General features: G+C 30.9%; 1 protein-coding gene across 2 annotated transcripts; it reads right to left on the bottom strand.

Annotated features, from left to right (window-relative positions):
- Positions 1 to 19,000: 19,000 nt before the first annotated feature.
- LOC105763128 (uncharacterized) lies at positions 19,001 to 25,152 on the bottom strand. Of its 2 annotated transcripts, XM_012581224.2 has the most exons (9): positions 23,926 to 25,152; positions 23,739 to 23,823; positions 23,401 to 23,497; positions 23,067 to 23,130; positions 22,931 to 22,987; positions 20,200 to 20,237; positions 20,033 to 20,114; positions 19,167 to 19,303; positions 19,001 to 19,093 (listed from the first exon to the last, which is right to left on the bottom strand). In XM_012581224.2, the coding sequence occupies exons 1-8, from the start codon at positions 24,973 to 24,975 to the stop codon at positions 19,214 to 19,216; spliced, it is 1,563 nt and encodes a 520-aa protein (XP_012436678.1). In that variant the 5' UTR covers positions 24,976 to 25,152; the 3' UTR covers positions 19,001 to 19,093; positions 19,167 to 19,213. The 2 variants fall into 2 exon arrangements, with proteins under 2 accessions (XP_012436678.1, XP_012436677.1); XM_012581223.2 differs by having other exon boundaries at positions 19,001 to 19,303.
- Between the last annotated feature and the right edge of the window lie 1,331 nt (positions 25,153 to 26,483).

Here is a 26,483-nt window from a genome sequence, read left to right as displayed (position 1 = left end):
ATTACACCAAGTTACTCATCTGAGCTAAACCAATGTTACATATAACTCGAGAATCTGCAACAGATACTAGATCTCGTTATAACATGTAAAATTTTTTACCAAACATGCCAAATGTATTCTAACCTTTTACTAATTTCACACAGGCATCATTTTTGTATATATGTCATTACCAATCCCTATACATGATCATATATTTCTTTTACATGTCCTGTAATTGACCATTTACATACATTTGTACACTATAGTTGTTCACATGTTTCAATTCGATCCAATATTAGTCATATGTGTCAAACTGCTTATATCACTATATACTCAAATATACAAAATATACATCAATTTCAATGCAAGTATATATATTTAAATCACACAAAATGAGTTAGTAATCTCCGAGTGTACTTACTTGTTCGAAACACAACAAAAAAGTTAATTCTTCAAGGACTAATCAGTAATTTTAGCTTTTCCCCAATTAATTTCACTTCGATCCAATTCTTGATCTACTAATTTATAGATGAATGGTTTAAAGCTCCCTTAGGTTATTCTTCTTCATGAACAGCAAGAAGATAAAGATGAAAGATGAATTTAACATATTTTCCCACTAACTTAGTTTATATAGCATGATTAAGGTTTAATTAAACTAATTTAATTAACTTTATTTAACTTTAATTAGCTTTAGTAGATTTGACCATCATCATCCACTTTCTCCTATTTAAAAATGGCCTAATTGTCATTTCGGACCTTTGGTTAATTGATATTTTAATCCTTAAGCCTTTTGTTAATTAAAAATCTATAGCAATTGGACTTTTACAATTAGTCCTGAGCCTTAATTAACTATTAATTCAGAAAAATTACTAAACCAAACTTTAATATATTTTTATATTATCTTTGTAAATATTCATATTTAATATTTACGGACACGGTTTACGAAAATGAGGTTTCGAAATCAGATTTTTCAATACCACCGAAAATTGGGTCGTTACACTTAATGTTTGAAAACTCCATATCTTTCGATATTTCCGATTGAATCAAAATCTGACTTCATGTTTATTCACTAGGGACCTCAATCTTTCAATCTATAGCATAAACTTTTAACAGGTTTCGTTTTAGTCAATTTGATCCCTAATATCAAATAATTAACCATGTAACCTTAACTTAAATTTAAACTTAATTCATCACTTCCTACCATGTTCTAACATGGTCTTAACATAATCTAAACATCATTCTCATCATTCATGACATATAAATTTTCATTTAACTAATGATTAAATCCCAACAACTTAGCAAAACTTTATAATTGAAAATTCTAAGGGTTGAGTTAACTAAATCAAGCTTCCATCACTACACCAAAATAGGGTTTTAGCGGCGTTTTTAGTGGCGTTTGGACAAAAAACGCCATTAGAAATCGAGCATTAGCGGCGCATTCTGAAAAACGCCGCTAAAAATAAGTATTAGCGGCGTTTTCCAAGAAGCGCCGCAAAAAAAGAAAGCCGAACGACGCCGTTTTCAGAGTTTTTGAGGCATTTAGAGGCGTTTTTGAGAAAGCGCCGCTAATGCTTGGGGCTTTAGCGGCGTTTTTGAGAAAGCGCCGCTAATGCTCGGGGCTTTAGCGGCGTTTTTGAGAAAGCGCCGCTAATGCTCGGGGCTTTAGCGGCGTTTTTTGAGAAAGCGTCGCTAATGCTCGGGCCTTTAGCGGCGTTTTTGAGAAAGCGCCGCTAATGCTCGGGGCTTTAGCGTAGTTTTTGAGAAAGCGTCGCTAATGCTCGGGGCTTTAGCGGCGTTTTTGAGAAGGCGCTGCTAATGCTCGGGGCTTTAGCGGCATTTTTGAGAAAGCGCGGCTAATGCTCGTGTCTTTAGCGGCGTTTTTGAAAAAGTGCCGCTAATAATAAAATCTAAAGCCATTTCAATTATCTCATTCTTTAATATATTCTCAAGTAATGTTTCAATTATATTTTTTTATTATAAGTTGAAAAAATTAATATTTCGTTGTATTTGTTATATATTGGTCAAATTTACATTAAAATGATAACAAATAATATTGTTTAATCCAAAATGTTTTTATTACGAGAAGTCCTAACTCCTAACTATTTATTATTATTTTCAAATCACAGTTTATTTAAACTACTTTACTAGAAAAATATATTAAATTATGAGTAAAATAAAATATCATAAAACTTAAATTGTTGTGTTGTAAAGAATAAAAATAGAATAAATTTTTATAAGAATAATAAATTTTGATAGTTCAACTAAATAAATCAAAGAAAGTAATATAAAACACCAAATATCGTGATAAATAATGAATTAATGAAATAGTAAGGTAATACATGAACACAACAGTGACCTAATAGTACCTACTCAAGAGTAAGAACTGAAAATGAATGAAAAGGGACAAATGAGGTTGTTACTTGGTCTAATACCCACTAGAAATTAATACTAGGTTTTTTAGGCTGAGAAAGGGTTATAGGAAAATATTATAAATATTGAAATTCGAATAAAAATTATTAAATATTGAATTTTAGAATATAATTAAGTGAAGTTGGAATTCAATTTAGCTAGTAGAGTCGGTGGGGTTAGTTGGACGATTTGCTCCCGAAAAGAAAAAGTTGTTTGTTTTTTCTTGATAACAAAAAGTGTTAGCTGAGTCTCGAGTCTAGAGCCGAATGCTGCTTCAGGCAGTATAGTAGTAGTAGTGGACAGGTAGGTCTAATTTATCTGAATAGCCCAATTGCAAAAGAAAGCAAATATCGTATATTTGCAATCATTAATCGAATTACGTTGGGTACTTCGTTAGGGTGGGTGAGTGGCGAGTGCTGAGGTCCAGGATTGGGAAAACAAAATGAGCAAAGCAGAGCAGGGTTTGCATTTGGATTTGGGTTGGGTTAGTGGATAATGATGAATAAATATCATCATAATGTTTATTATTTTAGGATTACAATTTTGAGTTCAGGGTTTAGGGTTTAGGGTTTAGGTTTAGGGCTTGGGGATTGGGGTTTAAGGTTTAGAGTTTACATTTTAGTGGTAATATGAGCTTAATGTTTACAACTTATAAGATAATGATCAAATTTACTGTTTTAGGGCTTGATGTTTATGGTTTACGGTTTAGCGTTAATGATTTGACTGTTACAATGCATGGTTTAGAGTTTAAGGTTTAGGTGTTACCATTTTAAGGTTTATGGATTAGGTGTTACCAATGTCCAATTTTAAAAACTTTTTCAACTTCAAGCTCGTTTTACCCGAACCACCCATTTCATTGTTTAAAAACAATAAAAATATAAATCTAAGCCTAACCATATTTTGGACTAGATGTGTTGTATGGGTAGTGAACATTTCTAATTATCATTTAAAGAGTAAATAACATATATTTTCTAAATTTTGAAAGGTTTTATATTTTTCGTGATTTAAAATTTTAAAATGAATTTTAAAAGATTTTAAATTTTTTAAAAATTTTAAAAGATTTTAAACTTTTATTTTTATAATATTTATATACTTTTAAAGAAAAGACCAAATTAATAAAAATTACAAACATTAAAGACTACAAAATTATTTTATCATTTTTTAATTGCTACATTGATAATTTTAACTGCAAAATTAGATGTTTAAATTAAAAAATTTTAACCACAAAACTATATAATAAAAAGCAATAGTGGCGTTTTTTATAAAAACGCCACAAAAAATAATTTTACTTAAAAAAAAGTGCCATTTTATAAATTTTCCCCCCTCAAATCCCTCCCTAATTTCCCCCCTTGAAACCCCCAACTTTACAAACACACCATCCTTTAAAACTTTTAACGCCATACCCATTGCTATTTTTTCTTCCTCAACCCCAATTCTTAAATGCCCAAATTTGGAACTCTAGATTTTGCTCTGCAGAACTTTTCTTAATCTACAAGCTTTAGCTGCTCTATGCGATTCCATCACGGATCCGAAGAACTTTTCAAATGTACAGCTCTATTTCACTGCGCCTCCTCTTCCTGATCCGGGTACCATCTTTTAATTTAAGAATAAGCGAAACCCATGTTTCATTTTCTTCAGTTTCTGTTAACAACTGTTCATACCAGTGTTTATGTTAACACCTGTCACCATCTCTTCTTCTTTCCTTGTTTTTCTATCCATCTCGTGGAAACCGCAGTCTGACATTCTCAGGGTGGCACCAAAGCTCCTAACAAAATAAAACAAAAGTAGAAACACTTTTTTTTGGATCATTGGGTTTTCAAAGTTTTTGGGGTCGGTTTATCTTTTCCCTTTTGGTTTTTAAAGATTGTTGTGGGTGGTTTTGATTGTTTATTTTCCTTCTTTATTTTCCTTTCTGTAAGAAAAAGTTTTCTTTTTCTTTTAATTTTTATTTTTCGCCTTCCCTTGTCAACGGTTTAATTAAATTTATGATGCATATGTACTTTAAATTTTGTGATTCTTACAGTTCTTCAAATGCAATTGTAAATTTTGATAGTAATATCGCTAATGAAGCACGCAACTAGAAAGACAAGGAGCATGTCGAGATTCTCATTTCAAAGGATCGTGCTTCTATTTGCAACAATAATGAAAAATTTAAAGGTCAGAAAATTATGTTAAATACGAACATGCCTAACGTTTTACCAACTCAAACCAAAAGAAAAATCGGATAGCTTATTTTTTTTAATTATTACGTAAAAGATGATTATTTGTTGTCCATGTTCCTATTAGTAGCCTTGTGCACTTCTCTTACATGTCCTCGAAATTCATAACCTCTAATAGTACTCAAAATTATGCTCTTTAAGTCCAAAAAAAAATTACATATTTTCTTAGCTCTTTAAGGTCATGCAATTAACCCTTTTTTTTTATTTCTGCTTTCCTTCTATTCTTTTATGTATTATTTTCTTATTATTGAAACCGAATGTGTTTTATTGACGGTAGCGTGCGTTCGCGTAACAATGGAGAAAAGACTGATATCTCTAGAGTCTTTTTTGGTTGAACAAGTAAAAGGAATGTTGGATAAGATTCAACAGAACCTATTCGATGTGGAAAAACAAAAAAGAGATGCCAGCATTGAAGTTGTCAAAACGTGGGATGAGTTTGTAAAACTTGTATTTTGTTAGGCAACAACATGAGCTAGATCATATTCTAATCTCTCGCTGCATATGTAGCTCATTTTTCTTAAATGATGTTTTATGTTTTGTATATATAGGAGGTGGAGAAAGATGTGAAAGCTCGAACAAGGGGTGAGATGGGAGCAGCTAAGTCTCTGTACCCCATTCAAACAGCCTGAACTCCCAGAAGGTACTTGACTCCATCCATGCAGGCATTTATTTTAAATAATTTAAAGAATATGAAATTAACCCTTTTTCCATCCAAATTTCTTTAGAGCAAACAAGGTTTTATATATAAAATTATATATATTGTCAATGATTATGTTTGATTAATTCTCTGGAGTTCGAACCTTGACAGAGCTACTATATAAGAAGCTTAGTTGGCATTTCAATTTTCAATTCATCTATAGATAAAATAACGTTTAGTCTTTAAATTTTCAAATTTAAACCCGATTAAAAAATAATTTATAAAATAATTTTTAATTTTTTAATCAAATAGATAAACCCGATTTTGTTTTGGACTGCATTGATAACATTGACACAAAGGTATCATCATGACTTATGAACTTTCAGTTTTACCTATTGGCTATAAGAATTTTATATAACATTGCAGTCAAATATTGGCTTTTCACCATATATAGAACTCCTAATTTCTTTATGTGGTTCATGTTATGCTCTAATTTATGTTTTATTTTTCATTATTATGATAGTGCATGGCTAATCCTTCTATATGCTTGTTTGATGTTGCACCCATCTAGAGCACGAGTAAGCAAGCAACATAAGTTATTCAAATTGATTGCTAATAATCATCAAGATAAAACACTGCTTTCGGAATTGATGCTTTTGGATAGGCAATAACAAGTTAAAAAGTACAATGTAGTATAGGGTGGATGGAGAGGTTATTGCATATTGATAGGACATAGGTTGCAAAGCTATATGGAAAGAAAATTGAGGGGTTAATAATAGGATTTTTTAATGGCGTAATAATGGAAAATCTTGGGAAGATTGGGTGCTTATTGTTGAGTCCAACATTGTGTTTTATGTAGGGTGTAAAAAATTGCTCAAGGAATTTAATTATCTAAAGTTTTGCTTTTTCCAATATTTTAGGGGTTTGGCAATACTTTTATATATTTAAGATTGGTTACTTTATTCAAGAATAGAGGATTAGGATCACTTTGCTACTTAGTATGTCTGAAGGTTAGGTTTTGCTTCTAGATACGTATTTTATTTTAGTATCGTAGCTTTGGGTTATGAAATATTTATGTTTTTGTATTTTATTATTTATTGTGATTTGAGCTTCGGCATTTTATATTATTGATTCGAATAGGGTGAAGTTGTTTTGAAGTTGTCAATCATTCTAAAATGGGGGCTCTTTCGTCTGTGGCTTTTGAATCTACACTTACTCTGCAGTTTTTCGGTGGTTCTTGATCTTATGATTGGTGTTTACTTTGGGGCCTTGTCCAATTAGATTTTATTTGGTTTGGAAAAACTTTAATATCTTATGCTTGTATTTGTTATTTTGGATATCCAATTTTACTCTTGTTTATCTATTGCATTAAGAAGACATTGTTTAAGGGTTTATTTCTGCTATCATTCACTTTACTCTTTCTCAAATTTTTGCTTCTAGGTGAGACACCGTTTAAGGAAAGATCATGGGATTGAGGGTGGAATTCTGTTGTTTTCTCTTTAGAGAAACCTAAAGCTCATTGCTTCCTTTTAGAGGACCAAGTGGTGAGGAAGACAACCCTTGATTATCAAGTGAGGATGCTTGCTTCTTACTTTTGCGTTTTAAAGTACTTTGTTTGATCATCTAACATCATGCAGTGGGGAAATTCATCCAATATATTGAAGCAGAATTTGAAATGAGAATTGAAAGTACATTTGGATAGAGCTAAAGCTGTGTTTCTTTTAGCGATATATTTGAACTTGTTGGTGTTAGGTCCCTGGTTTTTGCTATCTCTAGATTTAAGGGTAGAAGGAAAAGGAAAATATTTTGGTCTACATTAGTATGTAATCTACATGTTTAATCCAACAATTTAATGTGTTATTCTCATCGAGATAGTACCAAGGTGTTCAACAATTTAATGCATTGTATTTTTATTACCTTGCAATGTGTATAGTCATAGGAGGTTCAACTAGTCAGTTTGTTTTTCATATGTATTATTTATTTTGGTTTTGATTCTAAATTTTTATTTTTACTTTAATATTTACGACAACTTGAGTTCTAACTTTTGGATTTTAATTATGTTATTAATTTATTATTTTAAAATTTAAAACTAAATTCATTCATTTTTATATTTAGTTTTAAAGTTAAAATTTTCATAGAAAATTTAATTTAAATAATATTTTTTATTTATCCTTAAAAAGTATATTTAAAGTTCAAATTTAAAAATAAAACATAATATAATATTTGATTAAAATAAATTTTTTTAAAGGTTATGTTTTTAGTGACGTTTTTGCGAGAAGCGCTGCTAAAGGTTTGTTCTTTAGCGACGTTTGTATGAAAAGCGCCGCTAAAGATATTATTTGATTAAAATAATTATTTTAAAATTTATGTTTTTAGCGGCATTTTTTGCGAGAATCGCCGCTAAAGGTTTGTTCTTTAGCGGCGTTTGTGGGAAAAGCGCCGCTAAAAGTTGTGATCTATAGCGGCATTTGTCGGAAAAGCGCCGCTAAAGGTCGTGGTCTTTAGCAGCGTTTGTGGGAAAAGCGCCGCTAAAGGTCGTAGTTTTAGCGGCTTTTTTTTCTAAAAATGCCCTAAAGTTAGCGACGCAGTCTTTAGCGGCGTTTTTTCCGGCGCTTGTCAAAGCACCACTAAAAGCTTGTTTTGGTGTAATGCATGATCAAGAATCCATAAAAATTTATATATATAAAAAAAGGACATGTGTAACTTAGTGAATTATGGACGGCAGTGGCTAAAAATTTAGCAATTTTTTCCTTTCTTCTTCCTTTAGCATGAGAAGATTGTGATTTTCATTCTCTCTCCCACTATCTTTATATATATACACGTGATTAGTTTACTAATTAAGCCTTAATTAAGCTAAAAGGATAGTTATGGTCTAAACTTAACTACCTTAGTGGTAATGGATGGATGGGATCATCCCAACCCACTAATCATGAAATAATGGTGGTACAATATCTATTTGTTCCTTGGTTCAATTGCCTTGTAAGGCCCCAAACATTTCTTAAATCAAAACACACTTGTGAGAACACTTTACAATTTAGTCTTTGTACTATAATTAATAACTTTTTTTTATTCAATTACTCGATAATTCAATATTATAATCTTGTATTGTATAATTAAATTCCTTGATTAATATTCTCACTAATTTGATTACAAAATCCTACTTTGAAACCATATTTTGCCGACAAATTGACTAAAAGCGGATCGTTATACATAAAAGTTTTTTAAAATATTAATTCTAATGCATATTTTTAAATTAGTATATTATGTTTAAAAGAATTTATTATCAATTAAATTTAGTTTTTCTAAGTTAATATATATTGCATGTTGATTTTTATAAAATATTAAATATACACTATAATTAGTATAATATAAGTTTTTTTATAGAAATTTGTATTTAGTTCTAATCAATATTTTTTAATTACTCTAAAATATACCATTCTTCGTATAACCGTCATTATTTTTTTTAAATCCAAAATATATATTTCATATTTTTAGAAAATGTAGAGTTCACAATGAAGACGTTAAATATTCAATGTGAAGATTTACTTTACAATTTTTAAAACATGCAATTATAATATTTTTATATCTTATTACTTTTGTGAATGGTTTACTATAAATTACTATAAAAATTATTTTTATATTTTAATAATATAATTGATTATTTTTAAATTAAAGCAATTAATTAATATATATTTAATATTAAATACAACCAATATATTATAAAGTAAGTTGCACATGTAAATTATTATTAAAAATTATGCGGGTCTTACTATTGATTTTATATTAATTTTTGATAAAATAAAAATTATTATTAATTACTTAATTTATCCAATCAATTTATATTATCATTTTTTTTGAAGCAACATATTATATATGAGCCATAATTTATATTTACATTTACCAAAAATTAAAAAGTTTCTAAAACTACTTTCAATAAACGTGTTAATAATATAAATTATTTGTTAATATCACATAATTTTTAATATATTATTCTTCAATTATTTTATTTTAATTCCTTACTTATATTATTTACAAATTCTTTAATAAATAATTTAATATATTGAGATTATTACATATAATAAATTTATGTATCACTCGAGAATGAAACTATTATATTTTAAAGTAAGATTTTGAAGTAAAATGGACAACAATTTTAAGTGGAGGAGTTTATAATGCGACAATAGTCTCAACTATTAACTCGCCAACAATTCATAATCTTAAAATTATAATTAAGGCTCATAATTATAATCACAATAAATAGCACTAGATTGTATCACTCCCATGAATAAGATGTGAGAGAAAATATTCATGTGAAAAATATATAAAATCTAAATGCAACTTTGGTTGAAAAGGTAATTTTGAATTGGTGAAGAGCTTTTCTTCTTCTTTTTTTTTTGGTTCAAATCTCATGATTTTCTTCATGTCTAATTTTTTTCTAGATTTATCAAAATATAAAAAGACATAAATACCATCAAAATAAATATGTTGCTTCGTAAAAGAAAGGGGCTTTTGATAATTTTCTAACTACGTTGGGGCTCAATTGATAAGTGACATTATTAGGCTAAAAATAAGAGGGGGTGAATTGGTATTTTGAAATTTCAACAAACTTTTCTAAAATAAAAGAGTTAGTAAAGAAAACCTTCGACACTTTGATTTATAGTAATTCGACTCCAAATGCCTACCTCTACTGTCTTAGCTTTCCATCACTAAGTATTTCCCAATTCAATCCCAAAATTGATATTTTTATTAGGACAAGGTATAACCTTTACAAATATATATTTTTCTAAAGGATTAGATAGAACATTTCCTCCTAATTTTTTTTGTCTAAACTAAAACCATCTAACTTTTGTGGCTTACCTAGAAACCCTTTACTATCCCCTCAAAGTTTTCTACTCAAAAACCTTAAGTATAATCTTTAATTACAAATATAAAATATGTAAACAATAAATACCTCTAGGTGTGTGCTTAGAAGTGTTAGCTTACTTAAAGAATGGAAATGAGAACGATAAAAGATATTACAATCAACACCTAAGAGACTATGTGCAAGAGAATATAAGAAAAAAATATATTTGAAGTGAATTATCTTGATTCCAATGCTTGGATGTGTCTTTATACATTCTTCAAGTGCTTTTGATTTGCATTTATACTCTCTAATTGATTTGGAGGCATTTGGAGCCATTAGGGGGAGCGGTTAGTTGTTGAGGGCATTGATTTCATGTATTTAATGCAGTATGCAGGTTTATGTCTCGACACAATGCATAGAAAATATGACCATTAAAAGCAGCACATTTGAAGACATTGAAGGATGTCTTGAGACTAAGAAGAGTTGTCTCGAGACATTTAACCGTTGGAACAAAACTGTAGCTTTGAACTTTTATATCTCGAGACAACCAAGTCAATGTCTCAAGACTTTTTAAGGTAACTCTCAAGACTTTCCTCGCCTGAAGCAAAGTTTTGCATTTGAACCTTCATGCCTCAAGACATTGTTGAAAAACTATAGTATTTTGGCTTAGAATTTTTTTTAAAGGACTTGAGGGGTACTCAAAAATTTTTGTAAATGTACAAGGCATTTAGAAATTTTGTTTTTGAGTATGTAACACTTTCAATGCGATCAAAGTAAATTTTACAAATTTTGATTGAGGAAATTTTGAAATTTTATTTTGTTATATCAAAACTTTTGAAAATCAAAGCTGACAAACTCTTTCTTTTTATAGAACCAAACCTTAGAATAGTTTGCGCTGTGAATTCCCTAAATCAAATATTATTTTCAAGTTGTATCCCTCCTATTTAAATTTCTTTATGAAGACTTTAACTTGAAAATAATTTTAAATAATTTGCTTGAATTTCATAATAAAATGAAAAGTATTGTAAAGTTTTGAAATTCAATTTTCATAATTTATTAGCAATGTTTTAAATTTGAATTTGTTTTGCATTGCAATTTCCTATTAAATCAATGAAACGCAAATTTTAGGATATTTTTCTCCCATTTTGATATATAAAAACAATGAACATTTGAAAATCAATGAGTTGGAGGAAGAAAAAGAGACTAAAGAAACAAGAAAAACAATTAAAAGATATGGCATATGAAATATACTTAATCAAAGAAAGCAATCCTCTATAATCAAACCAAAATTTTTTTATCCGAATTATAATTGTTGGACGATTACAATTATAATTGCTCTTGATCTATAATCCAAACTTAAAAGAAAAATAGAATTTATTTCAATTATTTAAAAACAAAAAAATTACTCATATAAAATACCCTTAAATTTTTGTAGAGTTTTCCCTTATTGATTTTTATTGTGGATTTCTACTAGGCTTACTTAATTATAAAGGAAATTATGCAAAAGCTTAATCCTTATTCAAAGTTAATTACCTAAAATGGAGTTTGAGTCCGATTAAGGCTTCTAGAGAGCACATGGCCAGCAATCCCTATGGGGAAATAAGTCCCCATGCCGCACCACCTAGCCCTAATTGGGATAATTGGGTTGGCCCTTGTTTGGTCTAATATTTCTCTTGATCAAAGTAAAAATTCAGACCCCAAATATTTGACTAACTAAAAAATTAAATATTCTTTTAAATTAATTAATTGTAATTAAATAATTTACACAACTCAACTTTAATACGTTAAAATTACAATGATTTATTGTATTAGAATTTTTGTACAAAGTTATATAATTATGCAAATTACAATTAAATATTTGTACAAAGTGTGGTGTTCAAATGTTGAGACCTAGAGCTAGCCAAATAGTTGGATGAATGAATATATAGTATGCATGATGAGAGGCGTATAAGTATGAAAATATAAAACTGAAAATGGAAAGGTATTCGCCAAAGAGAGATACATGAAAGTCCAATTTTTCAAGATGAAGAATTTCATGAAAGTTAAAAAGGCAAGTTGTGTTCATAACTCGCCAAATAGTTGGATGAATGAATATATAGTATGCATGATGAGAGGCGTATAAGTATGAAAGTATACAACTAAAAATGAAAAGGTATTCGCCAAAGAGAGATACATGAAAGTCCAATTTTCCAAGATGAAGAATTTCATGAAAGTTAAAAAGGCAAGTTGTGTTCATAACTCACTACGTTCCTTTGAACTTACTAGAGTTATGTTTATGTTTCAAGTATTGTCGTGTCAGTGTAAGTACTTGAGGAGATGATATCAAGATTGTGCCAAAGAAGCAGCATAGGGGATACTACACATACAGTAGGCGTATAGGAAGAACTGGCATTTAGTAAGACTACGTCATTTGAATATGTCTTTTGTAAATTATGTGTTATAATAAAATTTTAACAAGACCGATACAATATGTTATTTGCAGATACTGCTTTTGTTCTCTTAGTACGGAGTTTTTAATCAAATTAATGAGAAATGTTTTCAGTGATGAATTTTTGTCTTCTATTTTGAAAATTTTGTTAAGTTTTATGTGAAGTAATACCTGAAACTCAGACTTGGTGAATCGGGTCGGGTGGAGGGCGTTACAAAATTAGACCATAACGAATAAATAATTTAATTTTCACTTTGAACTCAATGTTAAATTTATTCTTTCAATTAAATAATAATTCAAAAGAAATTAAATTAATCATAAGTTATATCTTGCGTTCTCTAGTAAATGCATTTTATTTGCATATACTAATTCATGTAATCTATTTACCATTATCATTTTATCAAATCATTCACAGTTCTTACATGCAATCCATTCAAAGTTATAATGAGATAATGGAAGGACGAATTGAACACACGTAATTAGGGGTAAAATAACTTGTAATTAAATTTTAACTCATCACCTATTAATTAGAAAGTTATTTAGTCATGGATTCAATTCACTAAAAGCACCATGACTAAACTCCTCATTATATACCATTATGAAAGTTAGTTATGTTAAACTTTAATCCATTTCATGTGTTACCCTCATAAGATATCCATGATCCCTTTAGGTTAAATCCATACCGGTTTGATCATTTTTCATCTCATAGTCACCATTATATTTTTCATAAAAAATCATCATTATTTATATTAATAATGAAAAATCGTTTATCGATAGACAAATGACTCATGACCATATCATAATCTATACAATGTCGATGAGAATACATTATTTACTTTTTAGCGAGTTAAGATTCTCGCTATTTTGGACTTTGTTAAGTTTAAACTAACATGCATAATATTGATACCATGAGTACAACACAATCCATAAATAATTTTAAGTTTGACCCATAAATTTCCATTGTTGTTTCAAAATTGGCAATTCTTAATTTTCATCTATTTGTACTTTATTAATGTGTTTCTATCTTGAAATCAAAATTGACATTTTGAATTATGACTTTAGGTTTCGAAACTTTTATGGTATTTTCCTTTAGATGTATGTTATTCTTATCAATTTATTGTCATATCTACTGTTGAGTATGACTCCTGTTCACTCAAATTTGAGAAATAATCTTCCAGTTAAACTTTGTTTATCTGTTTCAATCAAACTCTAATTAGTCTAGATTTTTTTTATTTGACCTATGAATTTAGCATATAAATAGGCTCTTTTACAACCTCGGAAAATACACCTATTAGAGATTAGAACTCATAACATATTTAGAAAATTTTGTGTTTACGTTTTGAGGCTTCTTTGTTTTCGGGTTTTCAAGGTTTAGTTTTTATCTCCATCTTTTATACTATTCATTCTTTTGCCATTATAGTAAAATTATATTTGCCCGTGGTTTTTTATCCTCTTTGGATGGGTTTTTCCACATTAAATTTATGTATTCAATTTATCAATTTCTTCCGTTATTTTTTACTTGTTGCTTAATCGGGTCGATCCCCAACAAGTGGTATCAGAGCCAGTTCAATTTTCGTAGATCAGCCCGTTCAAAGATGGCAGCAACAAAGTTTGTCACAAATTTCAATCTATGGCAAGTTCAAATGATGGCAATTCTAGTTCAAACCGGCCTGAAAAAGGTTGTTACCAAGATAAAACCTAAGAATCTAAATCAAACAGAATAAGAAGAGCTTGATGAAAAGGCCTTGTCTGCAATCCAGTTGTACCTCACTAATACGGTATTACAAGAGGTATTGATGGAGAAGACCTCATCCGCATTGTGGAAAAGGTTAGAAACTTTTTATACGACTAAGTCTCTGGCTAACTGTTTAGTGTTGAAACAACGTCTATTTACGTTTTGCATGAACGAATGTGAGCTTCTTAGAGATCACATCAATCAATTCATTACTCTTTTAAATTATTTAAAGAACGTTGAGGTTCAGATTGAAAATGAAGATCAGGCTATGCTCTTATTGTGCTCTTTACCCCCTTCATACAAGTCTTTCAAGGAGACCCTGATTTATGGTAGAGACAAACTCTCATTCGAAGATGTGAAGGGTCATTTGTTGAGTAGAGACAAACTCGAAAATGAGTTTGGTTCGAATAGTAAGGCAGATAGGCAAGCTTTCATTTTGGTAGCACCAAAGAAGCAAGATAATATGTCGCTATTATAAAAAGTTACATCACGTTAAAGTAGATTGTTATAAACTGCAAAATAAAAGAGCTACTAAAAGTAACGAGAAAGATGTAGCTGGTGTTAATTTGGCCAATGAAAACGGTGATGATTTCTTGTTAGTGTCAACGAGCGATAACTCCAAGCTTACGTCCGTGTGGGTCCTAGATTCGGTATGTTCTTTCCACATGTATCCCAATAGAGAATGGTTCTCCATATACAGTTCGGTTGAAGGTGGAGTTGTGCGCATGGGAAACGATCCAATCAGTAAGGTAAATGGTATTGGTACTGTTAAAATTAGGATACATGATGGGACGATTATGACACTCTCAAATGCTAAGTATGTACCTAATTTACGAAAGAATCTCATCTCATTAAGTATTTTAGACTCGAAAGGATATAGAATCAACATCGAATCAAGCAGCATTAAGGTATCTCGTGGAGTTCTCGTTTTGTTAAAAGGTAAAAAGACCGACAACCTTTATATTCTGAAAGGTTCTACCGTGACTGGTGAAATCAGACGTCCCTCGTCTGTTACAGAGTCGAAGTCAACTTGTTTGGAGCGGATGCAACTTGGCCATAGGAGGGAAAAAGGTATGATCGTTTCGTTGAAGAGATGTTCTCTTTTAGGTGCAGGTTTTGAAAAGTTAGGGCACTGTGTTTGTGAAAATCAGACCCAGATTAGTTCTGATTTGGCAGTGTACAAGTCGAAGGCTAGCAGTCTTCCAATTTCTAAGCACAGATTCGACTCAGTTAATCCCCTGCATAGTTCAAGATAGGCCCATAGTGGGCTTTGGCAAAAATGGCGTTGTGGAAATATGAGTCAAGGTGGAGATTTGTTGAGTATGACTCATGTTTCAATCAAATTTGAGAAATAATCTTCCAGTTAGACTCTGTTTATTTGTTTCAATTAAACTCTGATTAGTCTAGATTATTATTTTTTATTTAACCTATGAATTTAGCCTATAAATAGGCTCTTTTACAACCTTAGAAAATACACCCATTAGATATTAGAACTCATAACATATTTAGAGAATTTTATATTTACGTTTTGAGGGTTCTTTGTTTTCGAATTTTCGAGGTTTAGTTTTTATCTCCATCTTTTGTACTTTTCGTTCTTATGCCATTATAGTAAATTTATCTTTGCCCGTGATTTTTTATCCTCTTTGAATGAGTTTTTTCACGTTAAATTTGTGTATTCAATTTCTCAATTTCTTCTACTATTTTTACTTGTTGCTTAATCAAGTTGATCCCTAACATATACTTTTATAAAGTATATATAATTTTACTTTGGAGAAATTGACTAATTAATTGAATCAATCCCATTTAAGAAAAGTTAAGGCCTGAATATTTGACCTTTTGGCATGAATGTTTACTCCATAGCATACATCCTACATTTGAATTGTAATGTGTGTGAGAGTAATTTATTTTTATCAAAAGTGTGAATTATATATAATAATAATAAAAAGCTTAACCAAGATTTTCTAAAATAAAATGTTTAGGCTAATTTCACATGCGAAATCACTAGCCTTTTAAATTTTTTATGGAAATTTATCATATACACTTTTGTGAAGTTTTTAAACTCCGTAAGGTGTTTAGGATGTAATGAATGTCTTAAAAGGTGTAGTAAAAATATTTAAAAATTAAAGTTAAATTGTGTCAAAAGTCCTTATACTTTTTGAAATTTAGGAATCTAGTCATTGTATTTTTATTTCATGGAATTTAGTCTCTACTTTTTAGATTTCAAAATTCAGGTCCAACTATTAACACTTATAAATTCTTTTTTAAATTTATTGTTGTGATATTTTTAAATTTCCATGAAATAAAAAGTACAATGACTAAATTTCTAATTTTTGAAAAGTAAAGGGGCTTCTGGCACATTTTAACCAAAAATGTGACACTTGTTGTACCCTAAACCCACTTGTGAGGTTTAAATTTTGAAAAATTAAATTCATGGTTTATTGTATATTTATTTAATAATAAATTTAAATTTCTAAAAAATTATGTATTTAACAATTTTATTATAGGTTCTGATTATATATGCTCTTAACCACTTCCCAACTCATAAATAGGAGGATAATGCGCTTTAGCGCACTTGAACCCACGTTCTCCTACATTGGCAACAATTCACATGCCAATCGAGTTAAGATTTAATCAGCACAATTTTAACATTTTTATACTTTCCGACTATTTATATTTCGCTCTCTTTTTTACATATATATTTTACATCAAGGGTATGATTGGACAGCACAAAGCAATTATTTGGTTGCAATGTCATATTTGGTTGTACAAATTGTAATTACACAATTACATAATTTATATATTTTTAAGAAATATGAGTTGCTATATAAAATAGTACGATAAAAAGAATTCTAAATGAGTAACAAAAGTAAAATCAAATCATCATATGTAAAATGCTAATCCAATAAAGCATCAATAATATGATTACTAATAAAAATAACAAGAAAAATAAACATTACATGCAATTTTATATAATTGCTCTAGCATTCCATATTTGTTTGGTTATTCACCCTTTAACAATTAACATATACTTCTTTTCACCATTCATTGGTCATCGATCGAGTTATATTCATCATTTGAATCAATATATATCATTAATATTATTAATATATCATTCTTCTATGTATTCTTCAAAGCATGAATCACTTCAATTCCATTATGCTATATTGAGTGATGTTATTAAAATGAAGAATCTTTTTTTTTAGAATAACAAATGTCCTCTCAACCACATTTTGAAACATTGAATTTATCAAATTAAAGAGTTTATGAGCCATCTTTGGTGTTTGTATCGACTCCATTCACTCAAATGTTATCATACCAATGATATAATGCAAAAAAAAAAACCTTTTGTATTTGTGTAACTAACATTTACAAGATAATATTTGGATTTACGTGAAAAAACTTGTATTAAGTTAAAACTTTTTATAATATATAAATTAAGTTTAAAATAATAAAATATCTATAAAAATATCTTTTATAAAAGATATTTTATTAATACTATAAATAATATAATTCTTTATCATAACTTTAAAAACTTGTTTTTTATAAATAAATTATGGCAAAAATTATAACACTTTTTTATAAATAAATATATAACATGTATACCTAAACAAATATTTTCATATATAACATGTAAATTCTTTTTGTAATACACTTTTTGCCTATATCTTTAAATATTTTAGAATTTAAATTATATAATTTTTTTTTAATTTACATTTCATTCTTATAATTTGAATAGCTGAAATCCGAATTTAAAATTTCAAAACTGCTTTTCTTCCATCTCTTTACTAAAATCTTTTTAAGAGTCGTTTGGGTATTTAAAATAATAAAAATTTCAAAATCTGAGGAAAGCTTTTAGGAGGATATTAGGGATCCCGCGCAAATAAAATTAGCAAGCTATCACCAGCTTCTAGGGGTGTGCATAATTCAGATAAAATCGAAAAAATTCGGTTAACTGACCGAATTTGATTAATCGGTTGATTAACCGAATTTTTTTAGTTGGGAGTCGGTTAATTTTTTTATGATTTTTCGGTTAACGGTTAATTCGGTTCGAAACCAATCGGTTAACTGAATTTTTTCGGTTTAACCGAAAAAATTAATAAATAAAATTATCCAACTCAACCCAATTACACAACCCAATAAAACTAAAACTAAAGTCTACCCAATTACCCAACCCAATAAAACTAAAACTAAAGTCTACCCAATTACCAGCCCAATAAAAATAAAACTAAAGTCTAACTCTAAGCCTCTACTCAATTACACATGTTTGTTTTTTCTTTTTAGGTTTAATGCAAATGAAAATTTTTTGGAGAGAAAAAATAGATATAAATAGAAAATATTAAAGACTTACATTTCATTATGTGTTAATTTCAAGAATTATGTAATGTTTTTAATTATGTAGTAATTCAAAAACTTTGTAATGTTTTTAATTATGTAGTAATTCAATTCGGTTAATTTTTAACCAAAAATAAAAAAAACATACAATTTTCGGTTAATTCGGTTAACCGACCTAATTAACCGAAAAAATTTCGGTTCGATTAATTTTTTTTAAAAAAATTCAATTTAGTTAACAGTTAAAAATTTTGGAAGGTCGGTTAATTCGGTTATATCTATTTCGGGTCGGTTAACCGAGTGCACACCCGTACCAGCTTCAACGTGTTAGGAATTTTTGGATTTGAATCAATTTTCGATTTTCTCCAAAAAAAATTCTCGTTGGCCCTATTTTTAGCAGTTTGTTTAACTCATCCCGCAATAACAAGCTTGGATATTGCCTTTGTCTCAATCAGAAAGTTCCCTAGAACACTTCCGGTGACCACAATCAGTCTAGTGTTTTCCTAGGAGCATCCTGGAGAAAGCTAATTAATTGTATAAGCATTACCATTAATTTTAGCTCAAAAAATTCACAATGCTAAACTCACATGGCATCCTTCAAAAGATATGATGGTACAAAATCAGCAGATGACAATCAGAAGGATGAAATGATCTTCTGGATCCTTGTTTGTGCTTGTTCCTTCTCTTCGGCTCCATCTAGGTCACCGATATTGTCATGATATTCCTGTGTAAAATAAGATACCAAAGCAAAAATAAGACACTAAACATGTCAAACTGTAAGTCATTGGCAGCTACAACATGTTTCTCGTAACCAAGCAAGTATGGAAGGAAAACTCAATAAGGAGACTATGAAGCCTTTAGGGTCATGGTATGAGGGCATGGAAATCTAGGTAGGTGTATCCCAGGATCTTTGTACTTCTCCTTTTTTTTAGTTTTCTAAAAATTGTAAGAAAATTATAAAATCAGCCCTAAGGCATTTCTATAAACCCTGGGGGTAGGCATCTTCTCTAACCCATTAAATGCTAAAAACAATAGTTCTCACCATATATTCATTTCTGTTTGTTTTCCCACCTCAAAGCCAAAGCTTTTCCTTTCTGAACCAACCAAACACAGTATCTTCTCTAACCCAATTAAACACTAAAAACAACAGTTCTTACCCAGCATGGAACCAGATTTTTCACTTCAAACAACTACCACTTCTTACCCTACATCATCACCATATCACCAATACATATATAGCGAGTCTCAGTCATACAAGAGTTCTCCTTTATTTGTTAGAAAATTTGAAGAAACACAAAAGATTGAAAAAGTGCAATGCCTTCCTTCTATCAACACACAGTATTTTCTTATAAAGCAAGCCTTAAATGATTTTCTTTATCAACAAGTTGGTATGTAACTGATTTCTGTCTACAAATTGTACAACTTGAATACAGTTCCAAAGGGGGAAAATTACCTGAAGTATATTCTTGATATCATTCTTAGTAAGTTTCTGCTGCTTGAGCAGTAATTCAATTCTTGCCCTCATTTGAGGGTGTCTGCATAGTATTCAATAAACTAAATTTAACAACGTTTTAAATAAACAAAATAAATAGACACTGAGAAAGAGGTGCAAAAACTTACTCAGAACACCAAAGATGACCCAGAATAACAGCAATCAACTGCAATCAAAACAATAGAAGGTCAAAACTGAGAATATTTAAACACATTGGTTAATAACTTCAGAAATTACATTGGTTAATAAGATGTCTATTAAGAAATCTAATTAATTCAGAGTTGAAGTTTACAGCTAGGTTTGTCTGACTGATGAAGGGCTGAATTTCCATTCAAAAGAAATATAATAAACCTAGACATAAAAAGATTCATCTGTCGATTGGAACATTTGTAGTCTTCAGCAGAGATAAATCATATATTACATGGTTAATCTCCTTGTACCCACCCTGGTTTTTTCTTTAAGGCTGATTCTAAAACCATGAACTCATTGTATTTACTCACTCTTAGAATATATGACCTTTCTAAGAACTTATATTTCCTGGTTTTAATCATGAATGAACTGAAAATTATAACCTAACCAGTGTAGTCAAAGGCACAACCCACACTCTAGGTGCTAGAATAATTACATTGCCTAAGATGGAAAGCAAAAAAGCGCTTGCCCGAGAAAAGTAAGACACAATTTGCATACATGAAAAATTTTATGCATGTCAATGAATAAATGTATAATATAAGCTTAAGATCAAATGTTTTTAGAACCAAACCAGTGGTTGAACCAGTCAAACCACCAGTTCCCAATCCAACTGATTCAATTGGTTGGACCGTTGATTCAACTGCCCAATTTTTTTAAAAAAATATCAGAAAAAATAGAAAATAAATCAAAAAATTTCTAGAAAAATTTATAAACACAAATAAATAACAATAATGATATAAAAATTAATTAAACATTCCAAATTCAATTAAAACATTAACATTACCATTCTTAAATCATAATTGAAGTATTGAAAATTTTAAATTAAACCACCAAAACAAACATTAACAATATAAATTCAAACAACATAACTAATCTCTAGGCTCGAGCAAAGATACATTCAAAGTCTAATATCATCCAACTAATTAAAATCATTTCAAGCAATAGACACATTAACAAAGTCCATAACTAATTAAACACTGGAGTCCACGCCATTATCACAAATATAGACATATAATTTATTGATTTTGAATGAACAAGATAAGGAAGTGATCCCTAAGCTTAATACTTAGGCTTTTTGCAGTAATTCATACCTAAATTTGAATGTGTTAGGCAGTAAGAAGCAATTATCATGGAAAATATAAAACAACGATTCTATATCTCCACAGAATGATTGTTGATACATATGACTCCAAATCCTACAGTTCTTACCACGAGAAGAGTAAAGACTCTGACTAAAATCTAATAGGAAACCATCAAGGATGCTAAGACTTCAAACAAAAGCTAAGCTATAAATAATCAAAAAGGGAAACCAAAAATACGACTAGGCTAGTGGTAATTTTTATTTGACCCTTTTTCTGTTCTATTTGATGCAATCAAACCCTCTCATACTACCATTTTAGTGCAATCAAAACCCAAATTGGATGGAAATGCTAATGTCAGCAATAGCATTGTTAACTCCCATATGGCATTCAGTTAATGGTGTGGCAAATGCATACAAATATGATTTCCTAACATGTCACCTACAGTCACAAAATATTTTTTTTAAAATAATCATTTAACTTATTCAAGTTTTAATTAATTGGATGGAAAATGCTAATGTTAGCAATAGCATTCTTAACTCCTATATGGCATTCGGTTAATAGTGTGGCAAACGCATACAAAGATAATTTGTTAATATGTCACCTACAGTCAGAAAATAATTTTTTTTTAAATAATCATTTAACTTTTCAAGTTTAATTAATCAAACTTAGTAAAATGAAAATACATCAGACTATTGTTCATTCTTCTTTGGTTTCCTCCTCAGCATCCCAATATACCATATGCTTTTGTTTCTTTCTTCTCTTCTTCTCCTCCTCCTCCATCAAACTATTGCTCACTCTCTTTTTTTCTTCTTTTTTTCAGCCAAGACTCCTCCTTTCCCTCTAACACTTCTCTGTTCACCCCATACATCTCCACAACAGCTATGCTCCACTGTCGTCCTATCCTCAAAATATCTACAACCTAAAAATTCTTATTTTCAATCCTCAAAACATCTGAATCTTAAGAATTTCATATTACCATTATCATAAACTTTCACCCCCAAGCAGTCATACATGAAAAGATACAACAAAATGCAAACCAAAACAAAGAGAGTCAAATAGCATGCTTGTCAGAACATTTAATATTAACCCGCCATTATCATCAAGATTTAAGTTGACAAGAATTTAGGAAGTCAAAGTAATACAATTTTAGAAACATAACTTGCTTCAATTAGGTTACAATAGTCTTTTTCTGCTAAATATTATATAATATATATTAAGATTTAGAAAGAACTGCAGTTTAGACACCCAGGTTCATGATATTGAAAAATTAAGCCCAAAACAGCTATTACACTACTCATCAACAAAAATAAATAGTAATAACAAGTCAAAGAAAAACTAAAAAATCTAGGACAACTATGTCAAAAATGTGTGCCAGGCCTGTTTAACAGCTAAATTCATGATAAATATAGATAGTCTTTGAAGCATTAGACTAATCATAAATGCAAACTATTTATAAACTCAACTAATTCCACCGCAAACATCCACAAAAAAAAGGCCTGGCAAGCTATAAAAACCTCCCTTCATCAGGCACTCAAAAAGCAGAAAGAGAATGATTAAAGAAATAAAAAAAAAAAGCAGAAAGAGAGACCTGAAGAGTGTAAAGTCCAGATTCAAGTTTCCTATTGTACTTTTCCTCTTCATCCATCTGCAAAATGCAAGCCATGTTATAGAGGAAGACATCTCAGAGTTGAATGCAGACAAAAAAATTACAGTTCATGGATTACCTCCAAATCATCAAGTTCCAGTTGCTCCAGTCGTTGTGTCTCTGCTGTAACTCTGTCGGAATATCTGCATCATTTAAATTCATAATATAGGGATATTAGTCGCAGAAGAAAATCTCTATCCAACCCTTCTTGGAAGTGACCCCCGCAGCTATGGCAAATTTGGTCAACAGCAAGAGAAACCCTTCTCATAGTTACTATAAATACGCCATCCCCCACCCTCACATGGACAAGAATTTGCTTTGCATATTAATGCCAACAGTAGAAGAACCTCAAGACTCTAAACCTGTAACTTTGTGAAGTTAAAAGAAACAAAACAAGTGAAATAAGCCAATACCTTATATATAGTTCCATAAGGCGGTCTATCTTCTCACATTCATTCTCAACAAATTTACTTAACAACCTTTCCCTTCTGGAACCTCTCAAAATTCCACCTGGAAATAAGACAACAAGCATGAATATTTGATGTATAAGGTTCAGTAGTTGAGAAATGTGTAGTGCAATTTCATTATGCTGCTAAAATAGTTTGTAATTAATTGGTAATCATCTGCAGAAGTGATAAGCTTATGCACGGTTGGTGGTCTCACAGGCACACTATCAATAACCAGGTTAATCGCGATGAAAAGTCCAACAGGCAAAAGGGCAATAATGTCATATTTGTCTAAAGGCACTCACCAAACAATGATGCAATTAGTGATACCAGGCGCTCTTCCAACTCCTCTTGGTACCTTTCCTTCTTGTTCTTCTTACTTATAGGAATCTAAACGATGCAAGACGAAAAGACATAGTATTAGATACTGAATGCAATTAGACATGGATAAGTGCTCAAGAAATAAAGACATACAAAGAGAGATATACTTGCCTTACCCATGAAAGCAGCGAAGGCGGTCTTCAATCCCAGAACATCCACAAATCGCTCGCAAGCAGGGGGATACTTGGTCATGGAAAAATCAAGTGCCCTGATGGCAGAGGCATAAGCAGATTTCTTCTGCTTCATAATAATGATCATCAACTCCACTCCTTCGGCCTTAACGAACCTCTCCTTGTTCTCCAATGGCATCAATAAACAACACAAACAATCAAACAAATTCTCTAGCATTTCCTCTTCATCTGATGTCTTGGGGTCCTTTGATTTGTACATAGCCACGGCCTGCAAAACCACATCCACGCCGTTCATTTGCCCCAATCTCTTCTGATTGGCAGTGCTGTTCTGAAGCAATATGGCCAATATCTCCGAAGCGTACTGCTTGTTACTATCGAATTCCCTCACTTTGATCTTCCCCAACAACCATCTCAACAACTTGGTCCTCTCGCAGACCAACTCAGCCACTGTAGGCTTCACCTCTATCATGTTTTCAATGCTGGCCAGGGTGTTGTAAATAGCACTCATCTCATCAGGGTCCTTGTCCGATAGGCGTTGCAGATTCTGGACCAACAGCTCCAACACATTGTTCTCAATAAGAGAATCCACCAGAATCCTGGCAGGCTCGTCGTTGTCCTCCAGAACATCCTCGTCCGTCAAGTCCTCTAACAAATGCACAACGTCGATGGCAATGTCGGTGTTGTCATGGGACAAGAGGTTGAGAATGGAAGGGATGGCGTTGAGATTGACCAGCTCAGGGTACAGCTCAGGGGCTCCAGCAAGAATCTTTAGCTTCTCTAGCTCCTCGTGCAGTTCCACTTCCGAGTCGGCGAACCGCTCCGGTTGGTCCGGGTACTTGAGCCGGGCCTCGATGTTCTCCTTTAAGCGGCGCTCGAAGGAAAGGACTAGCTTCTTGAGGGTGCGGAGGTCAAGTAATTCGACGGTGTTTTGGGATTTCTCGACGGCTTCCAGGAGGGAAAGGTCCACCTCCGCCTCCATGTAATTGTCGTCGTCGTATCGCTTTCGTTTTAGAGCGTTGCTAACTTCCATGGTTGGAATTCCAGCACCTGCTCCTAGACTCACTTACCTTACTGCTTGTTAGGTTCTACTTCTTGGTAGGATTCGGAAATCCGCCCTCTTTCCGGTTAGGCGTTTTTCTAGGGGAGCGGCCTTGCTTCCTTTCCTTTCCTTGCCCTCCCAAATATTATTGCTATATATTTTAATAGATTAAACCCAATCTATCTAATCAGTTTTTTTCCCAGGATTTAATCAATTTATTCCATCAAAAGATTCAATTTAATATTTTTCAAAAAAAATAAATTCAATAAAGGATAAATCAATTTTTTACCATTTCATTTCATAAAGAAAATAAGTTGATTCAACCATTTTGATGGCTTATTCGATTATTTTATATATAAATTAAATTAGCCAAATTAACTAAATGATTAATAATATATACCATCAATTACTCATATCAAAATAAGCTTAATTAACAAAAAAACATTTTTATAAAATCATAGAAAATAGATAAAATTAAAATTTGTAGGGTGTTAAAAGGTGTCCAGAATCAATTTTAAGTTTTGGAAGGCCTTTTTTTCACAAAACAATGTAGTGGCTAAAATAGTACAAGCAATGTGATATGTAAGGGTAAAAGTATCAATACTTACCCCCTATATTGTTCATGGAGATTTTGATTAAAAGGGTGCGGTCTTGAGTATTGGACCCCTAACTCCTAGGATGTATTATGGCCTTGAAACACCCCTATTTCAGTCTCAGAACATACCATGTTGACTCCCAATCACTTTAAGCTTAAAAATATGTTTTAAAAGCCGAAAACAACCCTCAAAACATCTCCAAATAGGACTTTATAAAACATGTAGCAAAACTTGTCAAAGCATTCATGAGTTATGCTAGCATTATAAATTGCATATAAAACCTGTAACACCCTATACCCGACTCGATTGTTAGGTTCGAACTATAAGGTGTCACATTTGTTATTAGAGCAACTACAATTAAATTTTATACGATTCACACCATCAAGCATATAAACATAAGAATTATAAGCAAACAATACAACAAATATTCATTCTCGATCTTACACAAGCTTACAAAAGCTTTAAAGTTAACCTGAGGTCGAATTGGGATTGAATTGTAAAGTATTCAAATTATAGGGTTAACGTCGTGACGTTGCATTTCCATGTCGATACATATCCACACAGTTTGTCACGTCATGATGTTAGGCCACTCGACGTCGCAACGTTACTTACTGTTTTAGCCTTGTCGAGACAATGGGGTTCCTCGTTTTAATATGACATTATAGGTCATTTCTCGCGACGCCACATATTGTTTCTGCAATTCTACTTCTTTCAAATTTGTAAATTTTTAAGTACTAACAAACATAAATCAATCTCAACATCCTTTAGCCACACATCCATTTCTAAAACACCTAATAATGAGTTGTATCTCTATGTTGACATATAACTATTCATATCTTTTTCACCAAATTCCTTCAATTACATGATCGATGCAAGCATATAAATGTTCACACATCTCGGTTT

This window comes from Gossypium raimondii, chromosome 12 (genome assembly GCF_025698545.1).
Source record: "Gossypium raimondii isolate GPD5lz chromosome 12, ASM2569854v1, whole genome shotgun sequence".
In the NCBI taxonomy this organism is placed as follows: domain Eukaryota; kingdom Viridiplantae; phylum Streptophyta; class Magnoliopsida; order Malvales; family Malvaceae; genus Gossypium; species Gossypium raimondii.
Note: the sequence above shows the minus strand (reverse complement) of the source record. Positions and strands in the feature narration are given on the sequence as shown.

Coding starts and splice junctions, on each gene's coding strand:
- LOC105763128 (XM_012581223.2), bottom strand. CDS start 24,975: ATGGAAGTTAGCAACGCTCTAAAACGAAAGCGATACGACGACGACAAT. Junction 23,131..23,400: donor CTTATGGAACTATATATAAG/GTATTGGCTTAT, acceptor TAAATGATGCAG/ATATTCCGACAGAGTTACAG. Junction 20,115..20,199: donor GGTCATCTTTGGTGTTCTGA/GTAAGTTTTTGC, acceptor AATACTATGCAG/ACACCCTCAAATGAGGGCAA.